This window comes from Candoia aspera, chromosome 2, assembly GCF_035149785.1.
Source record: "Candoia aspera isolate rCanAsp1 chromosome 2, rCanAsp1.hap2, whole genome shotgun sequence".
NCBI lineage: Eukaryota > Metazoa > Chordata > Lepidosauria > Squamata > Boidae > Candoia > Candoia aspera.
In genome coordinates, this window is record NC_086154.1 from 107443266 (window position 1) to 107464969 (window position 21704).

Consider the following 21704-nt stretch of genomic DNA (forward strand, 5'->3'; position numbering starts at 1 on the left):
GCCGAAGCACTTCCTCCTCCAATCTGGTCCCGCCCGCCTCTCTTTCCGCTCCTAGAAAGACCAATGAGCGCGAGACCCCCGGCGGCGCCAGCCAATGGGAGGGAGCGGAGGTTGAAGCAAGGCGGGTCAAATCGAGGCCACGGTGCGGCGGCTGAGTCGGCGTGTAAGTGAAATTTCTGGAAGCGGCGGGGCACTGTTGTTCGGAGGGCGTCGTTGCGGAAACCGTAGCCGGAAGAGACGGGCGGGGAGGGGAGAGCCGTGTGGGGAGCATGAACCACAAGAGCAAGAAGCGCATCCGTGAGGCTAAGCGGAGCGCGCGTCCTGAGCTCAAGGACTCCCTCGACTGGACTCGCCACAACTATTGCGAGAGCTTCCCGCTGAACCCGGCAGGCTGTAAGGTGAGCGGGAGGCTGAGAGCCGCCTGAGAAGGCTGCCTCTCTTAGGTGGTTGGCGGGGAAAGGGCGGCAGCTGAAAGCCCTGGCCGGACTCTTCCTATCCGGACTGGAGGGATGCAACTCCCTAGCTCGGGGATGCTGAGAGAGGTGGCTCGGCTTGCGCATCGGATTTCGTGCCCCCTTTCTCCAGGAGCTCAAGGCGGCTTACGCGGGTTGTGGGGAGGCAGGTCTGTCTTCGTTTGATCCTCCCAACAGCAACCCCGCGAAGTAGGTTGGGCTGTGAGAGAGGCGAGGGGCTTAGCCCCCCCAGTTTTATGGGGATTAAATCGGCTCCCAGAGTTCCCTAGAGTGGTCAGTATCGACCCCCAAGGGTCGATGGGACTATCCATTATTGCTGTTTTGATTATAGTAGTACTCTTAGTTAAAGTAGTATTCATTAAATTATTTCCATATAATAAATGTTTGGGGGTCGATGAACAATCTGAAGCTTCATGAAGGGGTCGAGGAGCTGAAGAGTTTGGGGACCCTGGGCTAACAGTCTCAGGTGAGGATTATTAGCACCTTGGCTTAAACCCCTCTCGTGGGTTCTGTATATTTTTGTAAGGTGTTTCCATTAAAGAGGGGAAGGGGCAACTGCTGTGGTTTTATGCATGTGCGTAAAGGACACCTTGGTTGAACTCAGTGGGACTTGTTGGTGCAGAAACATGGAAACTGCTCCTGGACAAGAACTGATGTTGGTCAGAGAGAACCTACACTCATGTATTTTTAACTTGATGCTATTTTTAATCGGTAGTCCAATCCTATACATGTTTCCTCCGAATTAAATCAGGTTAAATGGAATAGGGCTTGCTCTTAAGTAAATGAATATATGCCAGACCTGTTGTTGACACAGACTAGCTGCCCTTTGGGGGGGGGGGAATGAGAAAACATGAATCATCACTGCTTTTCTATTCCTTATTTAAAAGAATTAGATACGAATGGGAAAGTAAAAGGAGAAAGAAAAAAAAGAAAATGTTTGTGGCAGATAATCACTTTAAGGCCTTTTTGATGTGCTGAGAAGATAATCTTAGTATTCTTTATCTAAAGCAGATTTCATAGAAGAATATAGCAGAGGTAGAGATTAGTTTAGACAAAATATAGAAAGTGAAGAAAATGTGAATTATAAAAGGTAGATCTTGTAGGAATAGCCTTATGTGATGGGATTGATAATGTAACACCTTTAATTAAGTGCTGAAAGCAATAGTAGTGAAGAAGTAGGGTTACTGTTACCTTCTAACAGTTAAGAAGTCTGCAGGCTGGAGAGGAGCAAATGTTAAATAAGTGCCTTGTACTTCTATGTTTTCATGAAATCCAGTCCTGTTCACATGAAAGTAAAATGTTTTTTAATTATGTGTGGTGTAGTTCTCAGTCACTGTAAATAAGATTAAGCAATAACTGGGTTATTCACTGCTGAGATAAATTACGCCCCATTTCAAATGGAGCAGGAACTGAACCCACCATAAGCAGGAATGAGGTATGGTACATATGAAGTTGGTAAAGTTTCATTCAAGTTGAGCTCAACTCATGGGGACTTAATGGACCTGCCTATGAAGTTTATTATATATTTGTGTGCTTGTGTGTATAGGCAAATTTAGAGAAATGCTAGTGAGATAGATATCTCAGTAGTTTTTATAAAATAATGAATGGAAGGTGAAAGTAAGGGTAGGGATGTTGGTCCACTTCATCTTCAGGTATAGAGTACTTCATTCTTAACCAGAGAGATTTGTTTTGGGACTGCAGTTGGGACTGAAGTCCTTTTCCATGAGAATTCTCTTGATTTTCCTTCAAGATTTTTCTTGAATTCAAGAAAATTTCCTTTCACAAATCTGATTTTTTTGGAGAAGGAGAGGCATAGGAGAGATAGTATTCTTGCTATTACTAAATATATTTAATATATTTAGTCAAATATATTTGGGTGTATTTATTTATTTGTTTACTTATCAAATTTGTCACCACCCATCTCCTCCGAACGGAGGGACTCTGGGCGGTTTACAGCATAAAACAACTATACAATAAAATTCCAATATAAAATATAGACTAAAACAATTTTTAAAACAACCTAATATAATAAAATCCTGATGGCTATGATCTCATTCAATCCTTGCGTAGGAGGGGCACTTCAAGGCACTAGCCAACCCCAAGTATGATTATTCTCCTCCCTGCCCCAAGCCGGATGGCAGAGCCAGGTCTTAAATTCCCTCCGGAAGGCTAGGAGCGATGGGGCTAATCTCACCGCTGGGGACAAGATGTTCCAAATGGCAGGCACTACTGCAGAGAAGGCCCGCCTCCTGGACCCTGCCAGATGGAATTCTCTTATTGACGGGGTCCGCAGCATGCCCTGTCTGCATGATCAGGTGGGACGGGTTGATGTAATGGGAAAGAGGCAGTCCCTCAGGTAACCTGGCCCCATGCCATGTAGGGCTTTAAAGGTGATAACCAACACCTTGAATTGGACCCAGAAGCAAACTGGTATCCAGTGCAGTTCGCGAAGCAAAGGTGTTATGTGCGCCCTTCTAGGGGTGCCAAAAATAGTCCGTGTAGCTGCATTCTGGACCAGCTGAAGCTTCCAGATACTCTTCAAGGGTAGCCCCATGTAGAGCGCATTGCAGTAGTCCATATGGGAAATAACAAGGGCATGAGTGACTGTTCGAAGGGCCAGTATGCATTCATAAATCATGCAATCATGATACATGGCCCATAAGACACAAAGGGTATTTTAAAACTTTAAAAGGGAAACATTGCACTGATTGAAGGAAATCTGAGAAATAACTTCAGTATTATAAAAATCTGCATTAATTTAAGTCATCTCAGGGAAATGCATAAATTCTTGTTCAATGGTATTTGAAAAAAGGTCACAAAATAGTGCTTGAGTTATTTTACATTGAGGAGAACTTGCTGAATGACACAAAATCTTGTGTTTTTTAGAAACAGTGATATTAAGATAACATGAGTTGAAAACTTTCAAAGTCATATTCTACTTTTATACCTGTAACTTTACCCTCAGAGTGGATTGCACCCATTTAAAATCTGAATACTAAGTATGCGTATGTAGATTTGTGTCATGTTCATTTCCTTTCAAGGTAAGCAATTTTATGCAGAGCACAGAGAAGCTTAAGTAAGCTTACGAAAATCAAAAGGAAACATAACTGAAATTGTTTATATCAACACCATTGACTTCAGTATACTTATCCATACCGTTCTATCCTTGCAAGCCATCCTTGCTTTTGTATATTCTTCCTGGTTTATGGGATGTAGGCAACAATATGTTATCCTACAAAGTAGTCTCTAGAGTAGTAATTCTAGTGTGCTTAGAACAACATTGGGGTAAAATTGGGTTTGTTGCATACGTGGCACATTGGCAAAAATGTGCTTAAACAGTATATCCTTACTGTTAGTAGCAAAAGCTGCATTATCGTAAGTTACCTGTAAGTAAACCTCACTGAACTTGATAAGAATACTTCTGAATAAATGCAAAGCATCAGCCTTCATGTGTTGCAGATTTCCATTGGCTGTCCTAAAAAATGAATGTTGTGATTAAAACTGTGAGAAAACTCACTTGCTGATGAGTGTTAAAGAGATGGTAATATCTGCTCTGCTGCATACCAGTTTAGGTATCTGTGAAAATGTCTATGCCGTTTACTGTTTCTAAGGATAAGAGCTGTGATAAGGCTCTTAGATGCTTTTAGATTAGAGTGCAAAATATTCTTTTATTGTTCTCCATGTTAATTACTTGTTCCTGAAGATTTTTCAGGTTAGAGCTGTGTAGTATTGGAGCATGTGGGGATACAAGTGTAGTATCTGCAACTCTTTAAAGTAGATGAATCTTTTCCCAGGTTTGTGTGGCTGCTTTAAACAGTTGCAGGTGAGTTCTGTGTACATGCCACAGTGTACTCCCAAGGACTCTTTTCAAACTGAATGCAAAGCACTGCATAGCTCTATCTCAGGTGTTCTTTTCAATCATGGGATAAGTTTGTTCTCTGCCCCTTCTTCATGATGAGTGAGTGTAAAAACAATTTCACTTTACTTTGCTCATGTGAGTTTAGAAATGGAGTACAGTACTTGAAATGCATATTAAACAGCATGTCTTTTCACATTTATCTGCCAGGGGAAAAGAACTAATGATCAGTTTGACAGCTATCATTTGAAACATTATACATTAAGATTTTGATTCTATATTTGCTTACCTGGGAGTAAGTTCTGTTGAACTCAGTGGCAGTTCTTTATGGGATTCCATAGTTTAAAACATTAAAATGACAGGATTTTTATGAGAATGCAACCAGTATGGCCTCATGGAAGAATTATTATCTCCCATGTTGCTTTAAGGACACTTCTATTTAAAAAAAAAATCCACTTCATCTAGGAATACCTGGATAAGCCTGCATATCTTTATGCAGATCATAAGGAGGATAGGAATTTAACGTATAACTTTTTAAAGCATTTTGTTTGCTCTGTGGGTCTCATTCTGGGGGGCTAATAGGATCATTAATGTTCTACTATATTACCTTCTCTGATACTTTGTTTTAAAGGCAATTCTTCATCCATTCTTGCAGGATAATGTGGAAAGAGCAGATGCCCTCCATTTGTCAGTGGAAGAATTCATTGAAAGATACGAGAAACCTTATAAGCCTGTTGTCCTGTTAAATGCTCAAGCAGGGTGGTCAGCCCAAGAGAAGTGGACTCTAGAGCGTCTGAAGCGTAAATACAGGAACCAGAAATTCAAGTGTGGGGAGGACAACGATGGTTACTCTGTGAAGATGAAGATGAAATACTACATTGAGTACATGGAGACGACACGAGATGATAGTCCTCTCTATATATTTGACAGCAGTTATGGGGAGCATCCAAAGCGCAAGAAACTGTTAGAGGACTACAGGGTGCCCAAATTCTTCACTGATGATCTGTTCAAATATGCAGGAGAGAAGAGAAGGCCACCTTACAGGTATAAACTAGCTATCCCCAAGCAACAAAAGACTGGTTTTTAAACTGGCTTACAGACCAGTGAGTGTCCACTCTTCTCATTTGTCCTGCACATTCAGTCCAGGCACACTACAACTGGGAGGGTTGTTTAAATTTTTGAGCTTTCAGGAAGGCTTTCCAAATAGCAGCTACCTTTGAGCTACTGTATAACTTGTAAACCACTTAAAGTCCAAGTAAAGTTAATATGTAACAGGAAAATTTTAAAAAGATCTAAGGGCTTTTAGTATAAAAAAAGAGTGAACTTGTGCTTTTTTTTTCTTTTCTTGCTGCAGTCTTAGCCAATATAGCACTCTCTAACTGTGTCAAAGGCAATGCTGAGTACAGATTCTGGGAATTGCAGTCTGAATACATGAGCAGTATTAGATTGGTAAAAGTTGCTCTACTGTTTTAATGCATCTTTTGTGCAGTTCTGGATTATATTGTTTAGACCCTGCACTTAACAATGTCCATAAAATCTTAAAACAGTTGGGTTCTATTATCATTGGGGAAATAAAACAATATTTTATTCATCTCTGTCTTTAAATAACTTCCAAGACATATTATTGGATGATTGTGCCAAATTATTGAAATGTTAAAAATGTGTAGGATAATTTCTGTCCATTCTTGACCTCATTCTTTACAGTAAAGATGTATATGATACTCTGCATTTCTTATCTTTTTTGTTCTCCTAAACTAAAAATTGTCAGATTTTGGAATCATAGAATAGGATGTTTCTGGGACATTCTGAAAACCATTCCTCACATGGTCAGGATTTACATTTTGTAAAATAAACTGCCCTGACCTATGTAGCTGTCTTGAAATGGTATTTTATTTTCCATTGGAAGAGTTAGACTTCTGGTTTTTTATTCAGAAATATAGAAATAGCTGGCATCTTCCCAAAAGTTTTTTCACTATATGGGTAATACTGAGCTACATAGATCAATAGTCTAATGTATAGTGTATAGTTTCTTTGTGGGTTTCTTTTCTACATATTTGTAGAGGGAAAATGGAACAAAATATTTCAGTCTGATTTAGAAAAACAAATCCTTATTTTGGGGAAATGTTATAAGGAAAATAATCAACTTTCTAATATTGCAGGTGGTTTGTGATGGGCCCACCCCGGTCAGGAACAGGTATTCACATTGACCCTCTGGGAACCAGTGCATGGAATGCCTTAGTCCATGGACACAAGCGCTGGTGTCTCTTCCCAACCAGCACTCCCAGAGAGCTGATCAAAGTGACTCGTGAAGAAGGAGGCAATCAGCAAGATGAAGCTATCACTTGGTTCAGAGTAATATATCCCCGAACTCAACTTCCAACTTGGCCTTCAGATTTCAAACCCTTGGAAATAGTGCAGAAACCTGAAGAGACTGTTTTTGTGCCAGGTATGTGTATTTGTTAAACTCTGTGTTGAAGTATGATATTCTCTCTCCCAGAGAGCTTCCAGCCATCGGGGTTTTTATCATATTTATTTTATTGTGTATTATGATGTTTTACAGTTTCATATTTTTATTCATGTTTTATTGTAAACCGCCCAGAGTCCCTTTTGGGAGATGGGTGGTGATAAATTTAATTAATAAATAAAATAAAATATTCCAGAGTAGGGATGGCCAACCTGTGGCCCTTTTCTGGTAGCCTCCACTGTCCCCTTCATTCATGTCATTGCATTTTGATAATGGAATTGTCAAAGTATTGCTTTGAGATGGCGGGTATACAGAAATTGAAATGTGAGCTCTAAAATAAGTTTTAGAGGAAAAGAAATAAAAATCCTAACACAAAACAAGGATGGGGAAAAGAACAATTACAGGTTTATCAACATGTGGCATGACCCTATCTTTCTTAGATTTATTAACCAGGACATCCTGGAGGACTCCGGGTGCTGTAATTTTTTTTACATTTTTATATATTTTGTTACTATCTTTATAACAAAGTCATATATTGTATCATAATGCAGCAACCATTCTGGTGACGAATGTATACGATTGATCTCCAAAGGCCTTCCAAAAGACCCAGGTCTTCACTAACCGTTGGAAGGCCATAAGCCTAGGAGCACCCCTACCTTGGGGTGTATTACGTGGTTCCAAGCTGTGTATTATTGCTGCTTACTGTGGACCTTAGGTCTCCCACTCAAATTCACAAGTACAGTAGTGATCAAAAGATTGTCTACCTCTGTTGCAGAAGAGCATACTCCTAATGAAATAATCTTTTTCTGAAGATCCCTAAGCCTGCGAGCACAGCTGCCACGCCTTAAAATTAAGGGGCCTAGAAAAGCTGCAGAGGCTTCTCTTATATATCCAATAGATGAATAAACCTAATATAAAATGAGTTGTTCAGAAAGGAAATTGAAATAGGGATGCTCTAAACAATTAGAATGCTATGGAAGTTATGGCGAATAAATCCATGAATAATGTCTTTTGAGCAACAGTCACCTTAATTAGTGCAATCAGAGGACTGACAAGATGATCCTTCTTAAAATAGCTTTTTAAAATCAGTTACTTCTTCATTGCATGTATGCAGTTATATGTGCAAAGTAGATGCTCATTTTAGGATGTCTCTTATATAGTTGGGAGAAAAAAATCTTCCTTGTCCTTTCAGTGTTCCATGAAATGGAAATAAACTCCCTATGGCCAATAATCTGATTGAATAATTTTACTTACTAAAACAGTGTAATGGTTGTGATGTTGGACTGGCACCAGGGAGACCCAGGTTCAAGTCCACCCTTAGCCATGGAAGCTCACTGTCAGCCCAGTCTGCCTCCTACAATTGGTGTTGTGGAGGAAGATGGGAGCTTTGTGTATGCTACATTAAGCTCCTGATGGAAAGGTATGATATAAATTGAATAATTTGTTGTGGTTTGATAACGTCTACTGCAATGCATGATACTTTCAGTTCACAAGAAATAGAACATGGATTTCAATCAAGTTTTGTGTTAGTTGCTTGCTTATTTTATTAACTACATTTTAACAGTGTTTTAACAAAATGTTCCCCTTTTGTTTAAACTCAGAATACTCCAGCACCAAATTTTCTCTGGCATTATCTGTTAAAGATAATTAAAAGCTGGAAAATTTAGTGGTATGTGATTTTAATCAATCTCATCATAAGAAAGTACTTTAATCTACTGTCTAGAGAATTCAGTCACCTGATAAACAGTGATGGAGAAGCTTATACCATGTAGTCCCCTTTCTATGCAGAGAATCTGAGTCTGGGTCTATTGTTTAGCACTGGGATTTTACATAAAAAAGGAGTGCAAATCTGACAGCTTTTGTGAGGAAAAAAAAATCCCCCCCATCTCTTCTACTCCCTTCCCACTTCCAAGTTCTCTGCAATATGTGGAAAACTAAAAGGAGAGGACTTGTGCTGGAAATCTAATCCAGAATTAGTTGCTACTGATGACCAGACCTATGGGCTGTATTACACAGTCTCCCACACAAGCAAGCTATTTACTAATTGTAAAGTTACAGTTAAAACAGAATGATTTACATATTTTCTTCTGTTGATGATCGTAAGCTTCTACAGTGTTGCATTTGTAGGTGGCTGGTGGCATGTTGTTCTCAATCTTGACACGACTATTGCTGTCACTCAAAATTTTGCCAGCTGTACAAACTTCCCTGTGGTGTGGCACAAGACAGTAAGGGGAAGACCAAAGTTATCAAGAAAATGGTACAGGTGAGAGATGTTAATGTTACTTCAGTGATTTCCCAGGTGCTGGTTGGATAAGCCAGATGTTGCATCCTAGAGCTATGCAGACACCTGGAATAATGCTTAACAGAGTATGTGAAAAGCAAATCTAATTAAGTTTTTTGCATTTTGGAAAGACTTTCTGGACAGTCTGGCTTGTAATAGCAACATCGTGCATGGAGTCCAGAAGAAGGATTAGGCTTCTGGATTTCAAGATTCATTAAGGTGACTCAACTATATGTATTTAAAAGGCATAGTTTTAAGTTTGAGAATGTTTGACCACTCAATTATTAAACACAAAACTAATATTAAAGTGATAGATTAGTGATTAAAGTGATTTTAATGTGTTAATTAAAGCGATAAAATTGAGGGTGAGGCTTCTTAACTTTACTGCGGATGCAAATGCTTCCCAAGTAGCCCCAGGATTTCTAAGCTTTCCTGTACGAACAGTCTTTTGTCTCCTGTCGAGCACTGCTGGATCAAACCAAGGGCCTGGGTATTCCAAGTCTCTATCCCATAACAGTGTGTCACCTGGTCCTTGGAAAACTGGCAAATAGGTCCATATGGGCAATAGCCCTCTCCTGTTGTATTTTTGCTAGGCAGTTTCACACTTTAAGGACAACATTGATAGGCTGTTCTGCAGTTGGATTAATTTGGATCATGTTTTGGGAACAGAAAATTTGTGAATCCCACCACTGATTTCACTTAGCTACATGAGATACCTAATAATATTTTATAACTGTAGTAGTTTGATGCTCCATACATTGTGTGTAAATGCCAATTCCTGTATATTGTTTCTTTGGTTTAATGCCAATTAAACACTTAGAGGAAACCTTAAAAAATGACCTGAAGTGCGGAAGATAGAAAAAAGTAGCTGATTTCACCGGTGAAATATCTTGCTTCCGAAATTAATAAAATGGGCAGTAAAAGCTCAATCTCGAGAAGGCAAAGTGAGTTCCCATTATTATGGAGCCCCGGCTGGGCAGATCTCTGCAAAGGAGCCTTGGCGAAGTCTCAAGCAAAGTCGCCCTAATATTGATGACACTTTGGCGACACAAACATTTTCGAGAGGCTTGCTTCTTCCTTTGTTTAGCAACAGAGGTTTTGTACCCTGGTTATATATCTAGCTTTTACTAAGTTGCCACTTTTTAATTTATTGCTTGAGGAAGGGGGCAGGATATATAATTTTTATTTTTATTACGCTGCAAAAATGTTCTGAGTGGCCTCTGGAGTGAAGAGTAGGATATGCGGTATTTACCCTCCTCACCTCTTCCAAACGTATAACGCTTTTATCCCTTCTTTATACATCCCAAGGGTCTTAAAGCAGGAGCATCCTGAACTAGCGGCACTAGCGGATTCTGTTGACTTACAAGAATCAACGGGCATCGCTTCAGACAGTTCTAGTGACTCTTCTAGTTCTTCCAGCTCCAGTTCTTCAGATTCTGATTCAGAGGTAAGAACTGGGCTGCTGCAGGTACAGCTGCGTAAGAACTGAACTACCCTTGTGGTTTAATCTGAGCTATAGGTAGAGAGAAGGGCAAAAATCAAAACCACTCTAGAAAAGAGTAGATCCTCAGCTGAAATCAGTGGCATTATTAACTGAATCTAAGAAATCCTAAGAAGGACCTGTCTGTTTTCCATGGTACTGGAGGACAGTGCCTTGTAAGATCTCTGGTGTTGTCCAATTCAAATGAGCATGCAAAATCTGCTTCTGCCCATTGTACCCCCCATTATTATATTCAGAAGTAACATTTTAGGCATGAACTGCACATGACCAAGGCTAAATGGCATTCATAGCTCTGAAGTCATGGCCTCCTCCAAGTAAGGTATTCCATTCCCACATATAGTGAACCATTGATAGACCACAAAAGACCTCCAATTGTGTGTTAACCCTAAAGTTGGGGAAAGAAAGGCCTCCAATGTGTTGGTGATCCTTTCTTCCATTTCAGCTGCCTCTACCTGGGGACCCAGTGGCCAGGTTATTGTGGCAGGTAGTCTTAAGTTGGTGCTAGTTCAAGCCAGGTGTGTCTCTAATGTGACCATGTCCATCCACAACTTGGTGTGGACAAATAGGCAAAATTTAATTATGTCTTCTCTGTTACTGCATTGGCTTGTTATCATTCAGTCCTTTTCTGGGTGGCCAACTCCCTTTTGGGAAAGGGCCATCCTGCTGTTTGTTGTGTCTAGTTTGCTTGCACTTTGCAGCATGGTTGCCTCAAATTTCCTCTAGTCTGGTCTGCATCTGGGCAGGGTCTTACATGGTGACTGGGACACTGTCTTGCCCGGTTACCTGGGCTTCTTTTCAATCTGTTACCTCGGACAAAGTGAATAGGGTTTTCTCTAGGATGTCCTGAACGATCTGTGAGCTAGATCCTTGCCTATCCTGTCTCCTTTGTATAGTTGGGGAAGGTGGTAGTTCTGTGGACCTGGGAGGTTGTGAACACCTCTTTGCAGGAGGTTTAATGCTAGGAGCCCTTAAGGAGGCATTGGTTTGCCCCCTCCTCAGGAGGTCCTGCCTGGATCTGGAGGTATTAGATAATTACTGCCTGGTCACCAACCTTCTCTCTGTGACAAAGGTTGTTGAGACAGTGGTTTGGAACCACCTACAGAGCACCCTAGAAGAAGTGGATTATCTGGACTGGTATCAGGGTTCAGACCCTGGCAATGGACAGAGACAACATTGGTTGCTCTGGTTGATGACCTCCATCAGGACCTGGACATGGGTAGTTAGCTTGTTCTGGTCCTTTTGGACCTTTCAGTGGCCTTCAATATAGTTGACTATGGTGTTCTTTTGGATGGGGTATGGGGATTGGAGGCACTGTTTTGCAGTAGTTCTGCTGCTTCCTTTGTAGTCAGTTTCACTTCATGGTGGTTGCAAGGGAGAGGTTGGCACTGTGGTTGCTCCCTTATGGGGTACCACAGAGATAATTTTTCTGTCCCTTGTTATTTATTTATTTATCATATTTTTATCACCGCCCATCTCCCCCACATGGGGGACCCTCGGCAGTTCACAATAAAACAGTTTAAAATTCAATAAAATCATAAATAATATCAATAATCAATAAATATCAATATCAATAAATCTAAATTTAAAATGTAATGCATGTATTTAACATCTACATGAAGCTGCTGGGGGAAATCATCCAACAGTTTGGAGTCCAGCCTGATCAGTATGCTGATGATTCACAACTGTACATCATAACTCCAGGTCAGAGATGCTGTTGAAGTCCTGCCATGGCCTGGAGGCTATGTGATTTTTGGATGGGAGAGATTAGGCTTAAACTAAACCCTAGCAAGACAGAGCTACTATTTATACACTAGGGATCTTTTCTCTCTCCTGTTTTGTTTCTGGATGGGGTAATGCTTTTAAAACATACAAGTAGTCCCCACTTAATATCCATTCATTCAGTGACCATTCAAAGTTATGACGGTGCTGAACAAAGAGACTTAACCTCGAAGTTCCAGCCATTGCAGCACCCCCGCGGTCACGTGAACAAAATTTGGGCCAACCCACATTTATAACTTCCTTTTGGCTGCCCACCTACCTGCTGCCACCAGCTGCCCCCACCGCCCAGCCCTGCCCCCACACCACACACCACTACTGTACCAGCCAGGGCCTTCTTTCATGCCACCTTCTTTCGCACCAGGCCTCCATTTGTATGGAGTAGTGGCACACCGTGCAGCAGGCAAGCTGGGTGGTGGGGGCAGCTGGTGGCAACAGATAGGTGTATGGGGGGAGTTGAAGTGGAGGCAGTCCCTTACCTTTTCCCAGAATGGCTTGGATAGGTGGGTCCTTGCCTAACAGCTGCATGGGATTCACTCAGCAGCAACCAGGATTGCTGGAACTGCCATCACTAAGCGGAGCAGTCATGTGACATTTCATTTAATAACTGTTGCTGGTCCCAGGTAGGGTTGTTAAGTGAGGGCTACCTGTACTAGATGTTATTCCTCAAATGTTGTAGTCTCTTTTTCTGATGAAGCCTTATATAAATTGCAGTTCTGAAATTCAGCACTTACTGTTATTATTTCTTGTTTATTTAGTGTGATTCTAGCTCAGAAACCGAAGGAATGATGCATCGAAGAAAAAAGCGAAGAACATGCAGCATGATGGGAAATGGTGATACTACTTCCCACGATGACTGTGTGAGCAAAGAGCGCAGCTCTTCCAGGTAACAAATCAAAATACCCATTCTTAGCAACCAGTGATAAAAGTTAGTCAGATCTATAACTGTAGATTGCAGGTAATTAGAGAATAATGGGGAATATCCATAAAGAACAAAGCTTATCTCATTACATGTAACCAGATTTCCCATTTCTAGTGCTCTAAACTAACTTACTTCTGTCTTTTGTCAAACTATTCTCTTTATATAAACAGAATGCACTCAATTGAAAGTGCTGTTGTGAGGTATCAGAACAGATTTTATACTTGTAAAAGACTTTAAAATGTTACAGTTAGAGTGGAGGAATAAGAACTTAATGTGCAATTGTATAATGGAATGTTTTTTACATAGCTAGTTGCTTGTATTGCTGTTGCCTTATGTAGTTATCCAGGGTAACTGTTTCACTGAAGATGATTATTTGTATTTAGATCTTCCTTTCTTAAATTGTATGTGTTAATATAGCTGGGAGATGTGTGGTTGGGCTACTAAGTGACTGAAAACAGGTGACAAGGTCACATAAGAAAGGAGCACCATCTTTTTTTTCCTGATTATTCTTTATAAACAGTTAGTGGATCCTAGGCACACTAGCTTTTGCTTAGGAGAAAAACCTGGATTCGTACAGACCTTTCTCCTGCTGTCTTACTGTGGACAAGATCTTAGGGTAAACATCTCATCCCTTTAGCTTTTCTAATCTAAATTCTTAACAAATATTGAACAATCAAAGGCCCTTTCCCTAGTTCCTTCTGATTGATTTCTTGTTATAATAAAAGGGATTCCTTTGATGTTGAAGAAGATAGGATTACTTCTAAGAAATGTAAGATGCATCAGTTTTCCAAGGAAAGTCCGTACTGTCACTTGTATAAGTTACGAGAAACTTGCCCTGACAGATAGTTATATTTTTGTTTTTGACAGAATTAGGGAATCTTGTGGAAGTCGTGCTCATCCATGAAAGATAACAAGGCCTGTCTGCAGATAGTTGCAACCAGCCAGATGTCTTCTGTTCCTCCCATCAGCTGTATACTTGAAGCTTTTTCAAGACTTCCCCACTCCATTTTTATTTTTAAATCTAAACTTTTAACTTCTATTCCCTGTTATCAAAGTCTGACTTCTTGCTAACTAAAGGAGAAAACTCAAGATTTCTATGGGTTCAGACTTTTATTCTGTATTCCACCAAACAAGTGTAATAAGCAGAAGGCAATACTGATGTCTACAAAGCCATCCTATGGTTTCCAACGCTATGCAGTCAACAAAGGAAATGGCAAATTTCTACTAACAGAACTGTCTTTAAAACAAGCAGGTCGATTCTAAAAGCCTGATTCCAGCTCAGTATTGTCATATGTTTACAAGATGAATTCTAGTGCATTACAACTGGAGGTCAGACGTACAACCATTACTCTGTAATTGGCCAGCAGATCCTTTACTATAGCACAAGTGAACCAAGATGATTCTCCTATTGTGTAAATTATTACTTGTAAAAGCACCTTTTGTAATTCTGAATTTATCAGTAACATCAATCCAACCATGGACTAATAAGACTCATGTGAAAGTATTGTTTGAACCAGCAGTTCATCATCATTGCTTCATTTTTTTCATATTTTAATGAAAAACTGCAGATATTTGCAGTCAGTTTGGAAGTATACCCCAGAAACAAATGGAGATGGGAGAAACTAGCTGCCCCATTTACCTCTCCCTGTGGGAATTTCTGGAAATATATGAAGGTAGAAAGGAGTGAGTAGAGTCTAAATAAATATAAATAAAAAATCTATTTAATGAAGAACTGCTTTTTGGGAGCCTAGAAACTTTCTACTCTTATCTGCTGTTCTAGTGTTGTGGGTATTTGAGGTGTGTGTATTCTGTCCTGAATAACATGGTTGTATGTATCCCATGACAGCTGGATTATTTCAGGGTGTGCTGCTGCTTCAATGGCACTTTTGTTGGTAACAGAGACTGGTATTATGTTCTGAGATGTGCTTATATCCCCATTCATGAAGGTAATTCCATTCCAACTTGAAAAGTCTAGATACAGCATAATGAAAAGATCCTGCACATTGATCGTCCTTGACAATGCAATGAGTGATTATTGAGATTTTATTGCATTTCAAGGTATGAAGTGGAGGTTGTGCTTTTTAATTGTGCTTTCTGTTCTACATAACACTGGAGAAGCCTGAGAAAATCCATATCTAGTGGATGGTACAATGTGAAATGCATGGCCACTTACTGACTCCTGGCCAGATAAGAAATATTACACATAATTGTCCTCCATGATTCCAGTGTGTGACAAAATGTTACCACTAATTTCAGTGATTCAAATGTTAGTTGTCAGCCTTAATTCCGTGCATGCAAGAAGAACCAGAGGGGAAAGAATGAGTGCATTAAAGGCTGACTACCTACTTTTTCAGTATCCTCCTCATAAACATTGATGTGAAATCGGAATGGTTTTTGCAAATCTAGTAATTTTGCATACATTTTCACTGTGTACCCTTTATTTGTTCAATGAAAATTAACATCTTCCAAATCAGTGTGGTTTAGAACCAAGAATTCAAAATTATAAAGGCAGATGAGTGTGGTATTGGCAGAACACTAAGATATAAATTATAAATGTAAATTATAAACATCAACAAGTACAGCAAAAGGGCTATTACTGATATTGGTTCTACTGCACTTTGACTGTGACCACTTTTCTGGTCTATTCTAGCGGTGATGGGAATGCCAGAATATCTGATTATTCTTCTGAGGAAACTACAGTGAACAAGTCGTATCTTTGAAAAATTATTTTGGAGAAACATACTGGTTCAAAATAAGGGAATGAGACAAGGCTGCATGTTATTCCTGTATTGGTACAATTCTCCATCTATCCTGTCCTGGGTCTAGGCAACAAATCATTTAGTGGCTAAGCCCATTCTTTAGAAAGGTGCATTCTATTTTTCATCAGGTATGCTATTGTATACATAGGATTATAGGACAAGCTTTTTGGGAAACAAAAGCTGAATTGAATCTATTCAGTGTATCTCAGCTTGGGTTAATTTCTGATTTGCTGAAAATGGACAGCTTTCCCTGATTGGACAAAGCAATAGTCATTCCTCTTAAAGATGCTGGCTTTCATTTATCTTCTGTAGTCTATAAAACAAGAATACAGGAAGGGAGGGACTGAGTAACATCCAACCAGATAGTCTCTCTTCAGCCATCCTCTACGCAGTGCACTATGAACTTGTATTGTTCCTAGGCGGTCAGATAATAAGTAACTTTTTAATTTGGTTGACTATTAGTTTGATTGGAAATTCTGTTTCTGTGATAGTTACCTTCCCTTGTTTTTTCCATATATTTCTCTTTGCCCAATAAATTTGTTCTTATATATACAGATTTGGTTTCATTGCTTAAATAGGAGAATTTCTCTGCTGATCTCTAGAAGGATTACCCTTTCTCATTAGAGGGCAATGAAGTATTGAAATGAGAAGTCCAGGAAACACAATAGGGCTGTGCAGTGCTTCCATTTTGATTTCCAAATGGTGTTCAAAGCACTTTGCTGCAGCAGTTGTGTACTCCCATGTACTCCACTTTTTTTAAAAATAAAATCCAAAGCACTTTACAGTCTTAGAATTCAGTAAATTTAGCAGCAGTGAAAGAGATAAGTCTGTAGACATTTGGGAACATTTGATTATGTATTGAACTCTATCGCTTAAGAATGACATGGCCTGAACCTAAGGCAGTGCAAAGAACAGTGGCTTTCCAGATGTTTTATTATAATTCCCATCATCCTGTATTATTGGCTATATTTGGAAAGCCACATCCATGGCATAAGGAGAACAGACCAAAACAGTCCTTCCTTAATATTTGATAATTTAAACAGAGGTGAATGTTTTCAGGAAAAAAAATGGAATCCTTGGTCAGCAAGAGTGCCCCTTTCTCCTGAAAATATATTACCCCAAAGGTGGTTCTTTAGCTATTAAATTGTGATAGTGGAACTCCAAAAGGTTTCCCACTTTTTATTTGCCTCGAGCAATGTTTCCTTTTCTTATAAGCGGCAGAAATAAACATTCTTTATTTCATGTGATGTAGGCCATTTGTGCCCCTAAAAGTAAAGGCTACTTGCCTATGTCAGATGGGGAAAGATCTAGCTGAGGTGCTCCCACACTTCCAAGTTACCTCATTTAGTTGGATATTTCAGGTACGCAAAATCTAGAATTAAGGGAAACACAGGTAGTGACAACACCATTCAGTTGCCTAAATTCCTCACCCAGGTGACTATCTTGAGAGGTAGATTGCTTATAGAAGAAATTGGAAACCCTCTTCCATCATAGTCCATGTTAAATATCAGTGAGTCATCTGTAGCATTTCTAAGCTGTTTGCTCTGAAGTAAGTCTCAACTCAATATGATTTATTCTCATGTATATATTTCTGTAAATGGAAAATCCAGATAGAAACCACAGCCACTATATTTATTTCTTTGGAACATTCTACCATAAATTGGGATACCCAGAAGGTAAAGGCTTGGATGATTTGATTCCTTGTTAATCATTTTAAGGAAACTGGAATATTGAGATGTGCTAGTTCTCTCTTTTTGAAAAGCTGATTAAAACTGGAGGCTAGACCATCCTCAACTTTGATACAAACAAAGGTAGAGTTCTTCAAACACTGAGATGAAAAAATCAGCTTTACAGAGAATCTTGGTCTTTTTATTACGTTTCATCTTTTTTTCTACAGTATCTGTAGAAATAACATACCAGTTATTTCTAGCTCTGCCAAAGAAAATGTCTGCTCCTTGTAAATACATATTCTCAGGAGAAGAGAAATGCCTAGCAGTTGATTATGCTTATAAAGTGATTCACTCTGGTTGTGAAAATAGTCCAGTTCTGTTTATTCTTCCGTGTTCAGTACAAAGCTGCAGGAGAGAGAATATTAGATGTGTTACTTAGGAAGTAATGGTACACATGCTAATAAGTATGGCATTGATAAAATTATCCAGAAAAACAATTTGTGGTACAACTTTGGAAACAGAACCTCCTCTAGTCCACTTGTTTCTAAAAAAAAATAATGAAATAGGTGTTTATAGATGCCACACAGAATTCATGTCTCTTCCATTAATGTCAAAAAGATGGAAGCAGGCTAAATCATAAGACTCTCTTCAAAATGGAACCAGAATCATTCCCCAAATCCCTGTGGTCCAGGTTATTGGAACCCATATTTTTAAAAGTGACCTTTGTGAACTCATTGCTGGGTGCTTATGGTGACCCATTGAGAACTAAGTCTTATTTGGTGGAAGACAAAACAATAATCTGTGCCTTCAAACTGTTGATTGAGAATGTGGTTCAAGTGTGTGTGTTTAACTCCTAATAACATGCAGTAGCTGCACTGCTACCAGATAGCTTGCTTACATCACTCCATATTATCGATGATGACCTTTCTCTCTGGCCAGCAGTCATATAGCATAATCTCAGAAAATGTATATTATATGGCTTCAAGCACTCTCAGAGGCAAAGACCTCTAACATTCTAGCCTGTCTCTATAATTCCTTAGAAGTTCATGAAGTTCATCAGTTAGACTAGCCAATCAGCAAGTTCCATAAGTTCCCTGTCTCTGCAGCTGTAGCATAAAGAATCATATCACTGTCTTATGTAGGAAGTTCTTAAGCAAAAGAAGCAAATCCCAGCAAACTCGATATCTTCATCTTGAGCACCAGTTGTGCTCACTCCTGGATCAGGAGGCTCTGCTCCAGTCATTCAAGCCTTAATCAAGTCTCATCTGAACTAGTGCAATGTGCTCTACATGGGGCTACTCTTGAAGACTACGTGGAAATTACAGCTGATCCAGAATGCAGCAGCATGAGTAGTTATGGGGGGTATCCCAGTATGCCCATGTAACAGCACTACTTAATGAGTTTCACTGATTACCATTGAGCTTTTGGGTATAATTCAAGGTACTTGTAGTTATCTATAAAGCCTTTCATGGCATAGGGCCAGTATATTTGCGGCATACTCTGTCTCCAATTATCTCTGCCCATCCAACAAGATCAGTGTTGGAATCTTCCAGGTTTCATCAGTTAAGCAGCAGCATCTGCTGTGATCCAGGAGATATGCATTTCTGTCACTATGCCTGGCCAATGGAATAGCATTCCCCCCAAGATTTGGATAGTCCTATCCCTGATGGCCTGCAGAAAAGTTGTGAAGATCTGGTTTTCCCCCCAGGCTCTAGACCAGGATGGTATGTAAGCCTGTTATAAGATGTGTGAGTTGTCTCTGTGTCAGCTCGATGTGTTTTTATGGATTTTTGTTTGCTTTTGATATTTTTAACCTCTTGTTAGCTTACCCAGACTTGCATGGCAAGTGGGTGGCCATGTAAGTCGAAATAACAAATATCTAACTAAAATGGGGCACTGTAACAGAAAAAATCTTGAAAGTTTTAAGGCAATTATTTTATTCTCCAACAGAAACTTTGAAAAATAGTATGCAAGCTTTCACATTTCTGAGAGTCCTTTACCATTTTACTTTTGGATGAATTGGTCAGCATCCTACATTCCAGGTAAGATTAACCTTACCTGGAATGTAAGACCATCCATTCCTCTAATCTTTTTAAAAAGTGGATTTTAATCAAACTGTGATGAATTCTTTTATTGCTTTTTGGCTGGCTGGCATCATCTCTCCTTGCGCGGAGTCAACGTCTATTAGATCAGCCTGCCCCAGGCAACTAATGACCCGAATGGATTTCAGAGGGAGCTTGGGCAGTTTGACTAAGGCCTTGGTCTCCACCTGGAACGGGCAGGTGTCTTCAAGAACTCTGGATCAGATTGCCCTCATGCATTCTCTCCCTGTTCATTGATCCCAGGAGCGGGGTATGTGTGTGTTCTGGAATCCTTTGTATTCTGAGCAGCTCTAGGAGACGAAACCAATGCCTTTTTCCACTTGCTTGCCTCATCTGGTGGCATTTGCTACACTTCGTTCCACGATGCAGGTTCCTTTGGTAAAGACGACCTTGTGAGGTAGGTGAGTCTCTCAGCTCGAACTCCTTTGTTAGGTCATGATGAGCATCTTGGAGCAGGTTCAGGAGTGGCACTTGGTGGTTCAACCTCTTCTGCATCCATGGCCTCATCATCTGACTCTGGTGGAGTTTCTGCCTGGGCTTCTATCTCCCTCTGGTTCAGTGTGGTGGTTGTCTTTGAATGTTGGGCTAAACGTCTCAAGCTGGTAACTGCTGCTGTTGGTTTCTGTGCAGTCATCATCAGCATGACTATGGTAGCCTCTCTCTCATTCATCAAAGTACACCACTCTGCATGTGTTTACTTTTTCTGTCTTCGGGTTCAGGATTCTGTATCCCTTGCTTCCTGGAGCATACTCGATCATGATGCCTTCTTCAGCTCTGGGGACTAGTTTGGATCTCTTCTCTTTTGGTATGTGTGCATAAGCCTTGGATCCAAATACTCTCAGATGCTTTACGCTTGGTTTGCGTTCATGCCATGGCTCAAAAGGTGTAACCTTGTTGGCTTTGGTTGGCAGTCTATTCTGTAAGTATGTAGCTGTTAAAACAGCATCTGCCCAGTATTTGTCAGGCAGATCTGCTTCTAAAAGCATACATCTTACCATGTCCATTAGTGAGCGATTTTTCCTTTCTGCAACTCCATTTTGTTCGGGTGTGATGGAGTGGTTAGTCTGTGTTCTACACCTAGTTGTGTTAGGTATGTTTGCATGGTTTGTGAAATAAACTCACCTCCACGGTCGCTTTGGAGGGGTTCTGTTGAACTTGTTGGTCACCATGGCTACATAGGCTTTCAGCATGTCTGCTGTTTGGAATTTCTCCTTCATTAGGTAGGTCACACAGTATCTGGAAAAATCATCTATAAAGCACAAAACATATTTTTGCCCGCTGATGCTTGAAGAGGTCCACACAAATCAGTGTGGATAAGTTCAAGTGGCTTGGTTGCCTGCCTTTCCCTTTGTTTGGGTATGGCTGGTCTTGTTGCCTTTCCTTTGATGCATATCACACATTTTGATTGGCATTTATCTTGGTTGCTTATTTCAAAGTCTCTTACCATGCCTTCAGTTTTCATTCTTAAAATTGCATTAAAATCACAGTGTGCAAAACATCTGTGCCAGGTGGTGGTGCTGTTGTCCTCTTTTTGCTGCTGATAGGCAAGGCTGACATCTGGTGGCCGTTGTTCGCAGTGCACCTGGTAGACGCCATCCTTTTGAAAACCTGTAACATAAACTTTTCTCCACTGGTGACTTTACATTGTCCATTAGCACTAAAAATCACATCAAAGCCCTTTTTATTCAATGTTGAAACATGTAGTAAATTAACTTCTAAGTCTGGCACATAGAAAACATCTGCTACGAGATCTTTGTATTCACTTCCATTGAGGCATCGCAAGGGCACACTTCCTTTTCCCTGAATCGAAGTTGAATTGCCATCTGCTAATGTTATGCTTCCTTCTGTGGTTTTCATTTAGCTCACAAAAGTCACTTTTATTCCCACATAGATGCCTGCT

General features: G+C 40.0%; 1 protein-coding gene across 1 annotated transcript; it reads left to right on the plus strand.

Moving 5' to 3' along the window:
- Positions 1-115: 115 nt before the first annotated feature.
- On the plus strand, positions 116-16586 carry JMJD6 (jumonji domain containing 6, arginine demethylase and lysine hydroxylase). The gene is made up of 7 exons (XM_063292915.1): positions 116-398; positions 4985-5373; positions 6489-6775; positions 8921-9056; positions 10383-10521; positions 13110-13237; positions 14141-16586. Exons 1-7 carry the CDS (start codon positions 270-272, stop codon positions 14175-14177), a joined length of 1245 nt encoding a protein of 414 aa, XP_063148985.1. The 5' UTR covers positions 116-269; the 3' UTR covers positions 14178-16586.
- The last annotated feature ends 5118 nt before the right edge of the window (positions 16587-21704 follow it).